Here is an 11746-nt window from a genome sequence, read left to right on the forward strand (position 1 = left end):
TGATGTCTTTTTTTTTTTTTTTTTTTTTTTTTAATTTTTTTTTTTCAACGTTTATTTATTTTTGGGACAGAGAGAGACAGAGCATGAACGGGGGAGGGGCAGAGAGAGAGGGAGACACAGAATCGGAAACAGGCTCCAGGCTCTGAGCCATCAGCCCAGAGCCTGACGCGGGGCTCAAACTCACAGACAGCGAGATCGTGACCTGGCTGAAGTCGGACGATTAACCGACTGCGCCACCCAGGCGCCCCTCAAACCCTGATGTCTTAAGGGGACCCGCTCTGCAAGCCCTGGTTCCAGGTAGAACCACTCCACCCAGCCAGCCAACAAAGGGCTTCTTGCTCTTCATAGTGCCATGCAGGCATGAGTGGGCTCGTTTGTTGGATGTCTTAAAGGATCCCGTTCCATGGGCCCCCAGTTCAAGAGTGAAGATGTGAGGGGCGCCTGGGTGGCGCAGTCGGTTAAGCGTCCGACTTCAGCCAGGTCACGATCTCGCGGTCCGGGAGTTCGAGCCCCGCATCAGGTTCTGGGCTGATGGCTCGGAGCCTGGAGCCTGTTTCCGATTCTGTGTCTCCCTCTCTCTCTGCCCCTCCCCCGTTCATGCTCTGTCTCTCTCTGTCCCCCCAAAAATAAATAAACGTTGAAAAAAAAAATTAAAAAAAAAAAGAGTGAAGATGTGAAAATACCACACACACACACACACACACACACACACAGATTTGTACACCAAATCCAGCTAAGATATCACAACCAAGTTGAGTTTATTTCAAATATGCAAGGCTGGTATAACATTTTCAAATCAATTAATGTAATATACCAAATAAGCAAAATAAAGGAGTAAAGCCCTATGTTCATCTCAACAGATGAAAAAAAGCATGTGATAAAAACTCTTCACAAACTACAACAAACACCATATTTAATGCTATAATGCTGAAAGAGACAAGGATCTTGCCCACCATCACCACTTCCCTCTAAAGAAAGGCCCTAGCCTGTGTAATAAGGTGGGAAAAAGAATGAGGCAGTGAAAACACAAATGAACCTGGATCAGTTTGTTACACTACAAAGTACAGAAATGCTCAAAGAATAATGACATATGGCAAAAGCCAGGTTGAAGGAGCTTCCACTGGCTAAATCTGGAACAATTTGAGCATCAAAATAAATAATGATAGTAATAGACTACAACATTAAATAAAATAAAAAATCCAAGTATCCAGACACGGACAGGTGGGTATGTCAACCTTTTCCTCACAGATGTTTAGTAAGTGTTACCATCATTGAGTGCTAAAACTAGCGGGTGACAATTTGATGAGGTACAGGGTATTTACACAGCCTCAAAGTCTCTCTCAACAAACTACTCATTAATTTCAAAAGAGAAAACACAAACTTTAAACAGAAAAACAATCCTGTATTAACCAAGTGATCAAAGGTAACATGACCAAAAGCAAGACAAACTGACCATCATACGCTTTCTGATGTGATTCACTGAGAAGGACACATCATCAGTCATGTGATACTCTGCCAAAAAAATAGAAAATCTGCCTCTAGGCAATTAGGATCATATAAAGAAGCTTAATATAATGGAAACACACTAGATGGTAGAGAGAAGGGAAGAAAAGCAATCAAATACTTGATGACACCTTGATGATGGTGTTTCTCTTAGCCCAACTAAAACCTACTGTTCTTAAAAAATAAATAAATAGAATAAATAAATAAAACCTACTGGTCTTTCAAGTTCCAACTTAAACAGCAACTCTCTCAAAATGAAGTATTTTAACCCCCGGACTCAGCCAGGACCCCTTTTATATGCTCGAACAAACCTGTACTCCTTTGTAGCACATGTCACAATTATATTTTAAATCATATACTTATGTATTTACCATCTATCTTCTCCCATGAATGATGAATAATTGGCATGATAAAGATATCATGAATAAATGACTGAAATAAGTACATCATGAATAAATGAACATCATTTGTAAACGAGGTATTCAACAAAAATAAGTAACTGAAGTTAGCCCTGCTAAGCACAAACTCTTTTCAGTTTTACCATTTTGGATGAGAATCTGATCATACTTCCCTGACTTTTAAACAATGGGTGCTGGGGCACCTGGGTGGCTCAGTTGGTTAATCATCCGACTTCGGCTCAGGTCATGAACTCATGGTTTGTGAGTTTAAGCCCCACGTCGGGTTCTGTGCTGACAGCTCAGAGCCTGGAGCCTGCTTCAGATTCTGTGTCTCCCTCTCTCTGTTCCTCCCCTGTTCGTGCTTTGTCTCTCTCTCTCTCTCTCAAAAATAAATAAAGATTAAAAATAAATAGGTAAAAAAATAAACAGTGGCTACTGAATCAACTTCCTCCTTTCTTGATATTTTCAAGTTAGCACCAGGAAAAACTTTTGTATGATATTACAATATGCCCTCAGGAACTATAGAAATGCAGAGGATGGTTGCTGTAAAATTAATAGGTTCAGACCAAAGTGTTTTTTAGATTTTTTGAACTCTTTACTTCCTGGTAATTAGGCAGAACACAAAAGCTTAATTCTCAATTATTTTCTCTTTTTCCCTATCAAGCTATCAGTTTTCAATTCTTATTTGTTAGAATTACAGGAAATGTTACAAAAAGTAAAGTGAATATACTTTCATTATGGGAATTATCTGTTATGGATGATCACAGGCATTTTTAATTTACTTTCAGGTTTTTGGCCACATTCCTTACCATCACAGTTGGCAAACAAGCAATGCTTTTACTACACTTTGCCCATCAGAGCTATTTAAAAACAACACAAATCAACAGGATATACTATGAAGCTGTAAAAGGAAATAAAGCTCTCTGATGCTCTAGAGTATACTGCAAAGATAATAAATGAAAAAGAGATGGAAGGAAGGACAAAAAAACAGGTTAGTGTTTAAGGTAGCTTGATCACTTACCATCATTCTTTAATTCCGTTGGTATGCCAAGAAGCTCATTTACCACATAAACCCCTGGGGTGTGACTCCTACAATTAAAAAAAAAAAAATCTTAGTCATAAGATTGTCAAAAAAACATTTATTCTTAAAAAGACAGAAGTCTCATTACCACAAGTTTGTCATTACATTAAACAAAAAAATAAAATTGCTCTTTTATACTGTTTGGATGTAATATCGCATGTTTTAAATATTCCATGCTGAACAATACCTCAGTGCTCTCCAAAAAATTGTTTTAATTAAATACAAGAGAAACACTGTTAATTAATTACATTAAGAGTCTATGATCTCTCAATCCAGAGACTTTTTTTTTACTACCATCTATATAGTACACAGAACACACATATAGTATATCCTTACTCAGTTCACAAATGTTTAACTGCAACAAAAGTTTCATAAAGTGATGTTTATACCTATTGTGTGAGATGTACTCTGAGATTTCCTTCTCATTTTTCAAATGCTGCTTTCACTGAACTGATTTATGACCCACTAATGAATGCCAACCCAGGATACAAAACATGATATACCTATTCTTAGGAACTTTCAAAAACTGAGATTTTATCAGAATATTTTAATTACTATTATATAAGTCTCCACATAGAACATATCTTACTTTTCAGGATATCAATATAATGTGGCCAAACCTTTACTCAAACCCAAAGCAGAAACCGAGATAGAACACAAAGCAACAAAGATATTCCTGTATAGAATGACCTAATCCCATAAGAAAAGCTAATGAATGAAGAAATGTAGCAGTTGGAACCTAGTTGCTTCTGGGATCAGAGCCCAGGTAATTTATCCTTTGCCAAGTGTATTTGCTCCTTTTAAAATACAACACATAAGTCCACACAAAAACTTATACACAAGTATTCATAGCACCATTATACATAATGGCCAAAAGTGGAAACAACCCAAACGTCCATCAAATGATGGATAAATAGAAGGTGGTATATACATACAATGGAATATTACCTGGCCATAAAAAGGAATAAAGTGCTTATACATGCTACAACATGAAGGAACCTTAAAAACATTATGCTAAGAAGCCAGCCAGTCACAAAAGATAACATATCGAATAATTTATACGTAATTTCCCGAACAGGCAAATCCACAGAGTCAGAAAATAGATTATTGGTTGCCTAAGGCTAGGAAGTTGGAGGAAAATGCGAGTGACTGCTAATGCGCATGAGGTTTCTTTCTGAAATGGCAAAAATGTTCTAAAATTCATTATGGTGATGGTTGCACAAGTCTGTGGATACAAAAGCCATTTTTTTTAATGGCTGAATTGTATGCTGTATAAATTATACCTCAATTAAACTGTTATTTTTTAATGCAGTGCCTCTCTGTTCACAACTCTCCCAGTTACTCCCCATCTCAGAGTAAAAGCCAAAGTCTTCATAGTAGCCTACCACACTCATACCTCCCTGTCCATACCTCAACTCCTCTCCTCTTTGGTGTTCATTCCACTCCAGCCACACTGGCCTCTTTATGTTCCCCAACATGCCAGACACACTCAGGCCTCAGGGCTTTTTAATTATTGGCCACTTATCTGAAAGACTCAAGATTTACTCCATCTTTACTCATATATCACTTCCTCAGTGAAGCCTTCCCAAACATTTTATTTAAAATTGCAACCCATTTAGGGGCACCTGGCTGGCTCAGTCAGTAGAGCACACAACTCTTGATCTCAGGGTTGAGAGTTCAAGCCCCATGCTGGGTGTAAAGATTACATACAAAATTAAATTATTTAATAAATTAAAATACATTAAATTGCAACCCATTTATCCTGACTCCCACCCCCGGCACTTCCTATCCCACTTCTCCTCTAGAGCATTTATCACCTTATAGTATTTACTTAATTGGTATACTGTCCATTCCGCCCCCCCCCCCAACAAGAACATAAGTTTCATGGTGTTTGTTGGTTTCATTACGGCTATGGTCTCAGAACCTAGAACAGTACCAGGCATTCAATAAATATTAAATACTTATTTGATAAAGCCCATGCTAAAGAATATTTGCTCACCATGTTGCCTTCCTCTCACCCTCCTACATATTCAAAGCCTTTTAACTATTCAAGGCCAACTCTAAAGTCATCTTCATAAAGCCTACTCTGACATCCCCAGCTGACAGATGTCTTCTACATCTTAATTTCCAGATCACTTCATCTGTATTCACTTGTAAAAAGTAGGAGATAGATAGATAAAAATAAAAAATAAAAAGTAGGAGAAAGCACGATGTAGTAGAAAGAGTATATAGAGACACTGGAGTCAACCAAATCACTGGCTGTGACCATGAGAAGTCATTTGATCTCTTTGAGTATCAGAAGTCTCATCTATAAAAATGAAGAAGTTAAAAAAACTATGTCCTGGGGTGCCTGGGTGCTCAGTCAGTTAAGTGTCTGACTCTTCATCTCAGCTCAGGTCTTGATCTCAGGGTCATGAGTTTAAGCCCTGTGTTGGGCTCTGTGCTGGGTGTGAAGCCTACTTAAAAAAAAAAAAAAAAAAAGGCTATGTCCTCAGTTTTCCAAAACAGATAGACAAATGGCTAATAGGAACATGAAAAGATGTTGAATATCATTAATCATTAGGGATATATAAATCACAACCACAATAAGATATCACTTCACACCCACACCCACGAGGATGGCTACAATCCCAAAGACAAACAATAACAAGTGTTGGAGACGATGTGGAAAAATTGTGGAGGCAACATAAACTTCGGAATGTCATATGCTGTAGCTGGTTTTGTAAATAATCTGGTAGTTCTTCAAAAGGTAGAGTTACTATATGACCCAGCAATTCCACTCTTCGGTATATACCCAAGAGAAATAAAGACATATGTCCACACAAAAACTTGTACACAAATGTTTATAGCAGCATTATTCATAATATTCAACAAGTGAAACCATCCAAATGTCCATCAACTGATGAATGGATAAATAAAATGTGGTATATCCACACAATAAAATAGTATTCAGCCATAAAAAGACATGAAGTTTCTGGAAAAGTCAAAACTATGGAAGGGAAAAGATCAATTGTTATAGGGGTTAGGGAGAAAGGGATAAACAGGCAGAATACAAAGAATTTTTAGGGCAATGAAAGTATTCCTTAAGATATTATAATGGTGTATACATGTCATTACACGTTTGTTCAAACCCATAAATACAACACCAAGAGTAAATACTAATGTAAACTATGAACTTTGGTGTGATAGGGACTTGTCAATGTAAGTTAAATCAATTTTAACAAACATTCCACTCTAGTGGGGGATGTTGATGATGAGAGAAGCAAGGCTAGGTGGAGACAGGGAACATATGGGAAATCTCCGTACTTTCCCTAAAAAAATTTTCTGTGCTCCTAAAACTGTTCTAAAACATTAAAGAGTTAAAAAAAAAGGGGGGGGGAAGTGTTGATACACTACAGCATGGGTGAACATTGAAAATACTATGCTAAGTGGAAGAAACCAAACACAAAAGGCCACCTATTATATGATTCTATTAATATGAAATGCCAGAACAGACAAATCCACAGAGAAAAAAAAGTAGATTAGTGGTTGCCTACGGCTCATGCAGAACGTGGGAAGGAGAAGAGATGACAGTCAGGAATAGAGAATGGCTGTTATGGGGTTTCATATGGGGTTTTGAAAATGTCCTAAAATTGGGGTGATGTTTGCACAATTCTGTGAATACACCAAAAAACTACTGAAATGTATACTTTAATGGCTGATTTTATGGTGTGAAAGATATCGCAATAAGTTGTTTAAAAAAAAAAACAAAAAACCTAACACCTAATCCAGAACTTCCAAAATTTCAAGCAGTTACTACTTTCATATTTGCCATTAACTACCACCCATACTATTATTCATATAACATTTTTCCCTAAATAAAACACTTTTACTTACAATTTATTTTTTAATATTTATTTTTGAGAGAGAGCATGCACAAGCAGAGAACGAGCAGAGAGAGAGGGAGAGAGAGAATCCCAAACAGAATCCTATGTGGGGCTCAATCTCAGAACCATAGGATCATGACCTGAGCTGAAATCAAAAGTTGGATGCTTAACAAACTGAGCCACCCAGGTGCCCCTTTTACTTACATTTTAAAAGAAAATCTAAAATGTTACCATAAACAAAAAAATCAGTTAATATACAAAAATGGATGTGGCAAATATTTGGCAGTGCTCCTCAAATAAATTTGAGAAACTCTAGGCTACAGCAAAACAATGGGCAAGCAGAAAATGGAGCACAAAAAATAAACAAGTCAGTAAACAGGAAATGGACCCTGGGCCAGAGATTTCAAAACAAGTAGCTGCCAATGATAAACTGAAGTGTCACTTGTCCTAGTCTGCTCTACAGTCCCAGAAAGTCTGTGGAAACACCTGAGTCCTACAAATGGAAATGGGAAGATTGGCTCAAGGGCCAGGAAAGGCCTGCCTCTCTTCATCTGAGTTTAGGTACGCAGGTTGTGAAAGGGCAAGAAGCAAATGGCAGGCCCAAATGGTGAGAAGCCTGTTAGTAACTCTAAAAAATATAGACCCATCTAACAGAAACCAGGTGAGTACATCTATGAATTGTTCTCATGTTCGCCAATAAATTCTAGCAAAGCTGGGGTTTACAATCTCCAGTGTCCACAAAGTCTACCACTCATGTACTTGCATTTTCTGAAACTGAAGACAATCCAAGTATTTCCCTGAGTCTGGTAAACAATGCTGTCACAGGCATACTCAAAAACTACCAGTAATTGTTCACAGCTTTGCGAAGTGGAAAATTAAGTGTATTATGGCAAAATAAGTACTTTGAAGAATATAGACATTTTATTTATAATTCCAGTTGTTTAATGAAGTTTTCAATTCTGAGCACTTCCATATATACTACCATGAATAAATCACACAGGATGAATTTATCTTCTCCCATGAACCTGGCATGCCTCTTTGAAAAAACCAAAACTACCTCTCTTTTGCAATACTATATTAAATAGGCCTAACACATACTGAAATCTTTACAAATGAAATACCTCTGAGATATGCTTCCAAACAATGAAAGGGGATTAGCTTTTATGAGACAAAATTGTGCATGCATACATAATTACTGAAATAGAAAATTGGTACATAGCAATTAATTCTACTATTCTAATTCACGTTTTCAAGATATATAATGAACTTACTATTGAAGAAATTATCATTAAAAAGTAGTCATTATTTTAGCAAAGCTCCATGAAATCTTTATGTCCAGAATAAAGTCTTTCTATAAATCATTTCCTTCTAATAATTTAAGGTGGCCTCACCAGTGAACTGCAGATCTTTTTGCTTTTCCCATAATATCTACTGCCAAAGCCAAACATGTGTGTGAAAAAGGTTACCATCCCAGCATAAAACTGGAAACAGATTTTTACTACTTATTTTGTTATTCAAGCCATTTGCAGTTCTCACTTCTACAATTTCAGAAACGTGAATTTCACAATGGATATCAGGTTGCACCATTAGAGAGAATTCTGTTTAACTTCCCACTTACCACCACCATCTAAGTGTTTAAAGAATGTTCACATGGGATTCCCAAATAACTTTTGTTTCTCCTTTAAAACTAGGTTGAGTTGTGGCTAGGTAGGAAGGTGAAAGAAAAGATAGAATATCAACCCCCTTCATCTTAACATTCCTGTAAAGTAGTTAAGTGAAGCTATTAATAAAGTTAACATCAAATCAACCTTTCAGTGATTAAGTATCTATGAAGCCCTAAGGATATTTTTTAAATCTATGTTTAAAACACTATATCCTTTGAACCTTAGTAACCAAAATTATTTATAAATGCATTTGTATAGCAACATTGATTATGCGTCCATGCACAATTCACCAGGTGGACTAACGTAAAGTGGTTAACTACAGAGAACAAAAAAATTGCAGCTCAAGGGAATGCGGAGAAGGAAGAGGCAAGCATTTGTTGGGGGCTTACTATGGGCGAGGAGCAGTTCTTAATGCTGTACACATACCTCATTTACTTGCTATCAACAAATTTATGAGGTGAATCACATTATCCCTATTTTACAGATGAGGAAACCACGGCTCAGAAAAATTAAGTAATCTGCCAAAGGACAAGTAGTGAAGCTGGGATTCAAACTCAAATCAGTCTTCCTTCAAAGCCCTCATTCTCACACTTCCTCCCACAAAGAAACTTTCCAAGTCATATTAAAAATTGACTCTCTGATTAATTAAAATATTAATTCCTTAGTGAATATTACTCAGATCATTTCCATATGTGACATAAATCAATCTGCACCCAACACATTTTGATGAAAAGTCATAGCTAGAAAAAAAATACAAGGGCCAGGGCACCAAAATAAACCAGAGTGGGATAATGGTCAGATTACCAACCCAAGGTATAAAAGCATCATCCCAGATCAACAATTCACCAGCTGGTGACCCTGGGGCAAGTAATAACGTCTCTGAACCTTAGTTTCCCCATTCATAAAATGAACATAATGCCTAGCCCACCCTTCTACCTTGGATTATGAGAATGAAATAGCTAATGTTGGTGAAATCAATGTGCAAACCATACCAAACTATGGTACTTATAAGGAATTGCTATCTATTCAGTAAAATGACTATAATGAACAGCCATTTTCATGGAAAATATCTCAGCACATATAGAAGGAGGGAACAATCCACGAGCAACAGGAAACTGGTCTCAGGCAGGCAGCCCCATCCCAGCGGGAGCCACTTGACAGCAGCAGGTGCTCAGAGAACCAGTTTTCTGACTGCTTTCTAAAAATCCCTTCACTCACTGGGGCGGGGGGGGGAAGGAGTACTAACACAGGCAGAAGGCTGGGTCCTAATACTCCCAGGTGTGAGGCACTGGTTCAAGTCTTCACCCCTCCAGGCCTCAGTTTACGAATTTGTAAGACAATTCCCGCCCTGCTTCCCAAGCAGAGCTAAGACCCGAATCATCAAGCAGGGAAAGCGTGGTAAACCCTGCGGAGAATGAAATGATGGCGATCACCTGTCAAATGAAGGGCTGGGTGGGAGTCTCCTATGGAAACCCCTTGCAGTTTGGACATTCCAGAAGCCTCAACACGCGCACCACCGCGTACTCAGTGAAGGGGTGAGGCAGTACCCATCCCCACCTTCACCCCCACCCCAGTTGAACCCGCAGCGCAGGCCGGAGCCTGCCTACCCTCGCCCCCAGGCCTTCTCAGAGGAACCCCGGGCCCTCCCGAGCAGCCGTGGCTCCCCTCCCCCAGCAGCGATCGCTGACCCTCTCCGCCCACACTGCCAGGTGAGGGGAGAGGGTGAAGGGGAGTACCCGCCGCCATTTTGTCCCTTGGACCCCGCAACGCATTCCGCCCGGCCAGGCCCCAGCCCCGGGCCTCCTGGGTCTGCGCTACGCGCGCCCCTCGCGGACACTCACCCCTGGCAGCCCTGCGCAGTTCGGGGCGGCTCCGAGCGTCCCGCCGGGAAAGGGGCGGGGCGGGGAGGGGCGGCTACGGGGGGCGGGGCAGCTGCCGGAGCACCACGTGACCCCCAACCGGGGCCGTGCTGCTCCCCTCCCTAGTTGCGGCCTCCCGCGCGCAGGCGCAGCCAGGTTCGCGCCGACCGGCAGAGAAGGCGGGGAGACTTGGCGTGGGTTGGCTTTCGTTGTACCGGCGCGGTTGCTTCGGTGGAGTTCTTCCCTTCGTTAGGCTGCATTCTCACCGCGGCTTTTAGCCACAATCTTGGATTCAGTCCCTTCCCTCCGCCTGTCTTATTGTCACAGTCCCACAGATAACGAGCTAGAGGTCCGCCTTACAAAAATCTATACTTGTGAAAACGCTTTGGAAAAGCACGCAGCACTACACCAAGCATTGCTTACCCTCCGCGATAAACCTTTTTTCATCCCCTGCGTGCCAGCCTTGAAAGGCTCAAAGTACAAGGATCTACCAAATGTTTTCTCTACCTCAAAGACGAAATAAACACACCAATTAAATAACGATGTTTAAATCATAGTTCTGAATGAAATAGAAAAACTCCGCGCTGACCGTAATTATCAAATGAATATTCCTCATCACTTTTCATCCACCTGGGAAGTTCAGACTCTACCTTTCCCTTTCCCTTGTTACCCACAATAAGCAGAAGTCATGGAATCTAATGGAGTCTGCCTCACAAATAGACTATAAACGCTGTTGAAGGCAGGAACCATATTAAATGGCTATGTTCTGGTTCCTTTCCCCTTTTGCCTCCTTAGAAAATTTCTTTTATTTATTTAACAACTGTCTGTAGGGCATTTACCATATGACAAATGGTATTTTAGATGGTTGGAGTTAATAAGTAAAAAAAAAAACATTAAAAATGCCTGCCTTCTAGGGCACCTGGGTAGCTCAGTTCTTTAAGTATCTGACTCTTGGTTTTGGCTCAGGTCCTGATCTCATGGTTCTTGGGTTAAAGCCGTGCATTGGGCTCTGAGCTGACAGTGTGGAACCTGCTTGGAATTCTCTCTCTCTCTCTCTCTCTCTCTCTCTCAAAATAAATAAACATTTTTTTAAATGCTTGCCTTGGGGTGCCTGGGTGGCTCAGTTGGTTAAGCATCCAACTTCAGCTCAGGTCATGATCTCACACACAGCTCATGGGTTCCAGCCCAGCACCTCCAGCTCTGTGATGACAGCTCAGAACCTGGAGCCTGCTTCCAATTCTATGTCTCTATCTTTCTCTGCCCTTCCCCGACCGCCCCCCCCCCAAGCTCATGGCCTCTCTCTCTTTCACAAAAATAAATAAACATTTTTAAAACAATGCTTTAAAAAATAAAATAAAAATAAATAAAGATGCCT

At 39.8% G+C, this 11746-nt stretch overlaps 1 protein-coding gene across 3 annotated transcripts in view; it reads right to left on the reverse strand.

Moving 5' to 3' along the window:
* The window catches only part of SCAPER (S-phase cyclin A associated protein in the ER), a 535605-nt gene extending 525179 nt beyond the window's left edge, over positions 1-10426 (reverse strand). For 2 of the 3 annotated variants that reach the window (XM_043554938.1, XM_043554936.1), the window contains exons 1-2: positions 10354-10426; positions 2923-2990 (exon numbers count right to left, since the gene is read on the reverse strand). In XM_043554938.1, the coding sequence (XP_043410873.1) occupies positions 2923-2928 (6 nt within the window). In that variant the 5' untranslated portion in view covers positions 2929-2990; positions 10354-10426. The other variant, XM_043554937.1, reaches the window with a different exon arrangement.
* Positions 10427-11746: the final 1320 nt, after the last annotated feature.

This window comes from Prionailurus bengalensis, chromosome B3, assembly GCF_016509475.1.
Source record: "Prionailurus bengalensis isolate Pbe53 chromosome B3, Fcat_Pben_1.1_paternal_pri, whole genome shotgun sequence".
Classification (NCBI taxonomy): Eukaryota; Metazoa; Chordata; class Mammalia; order Carnivora; family Felidae; genus Prionailurus; species Prionailurus bengalensis.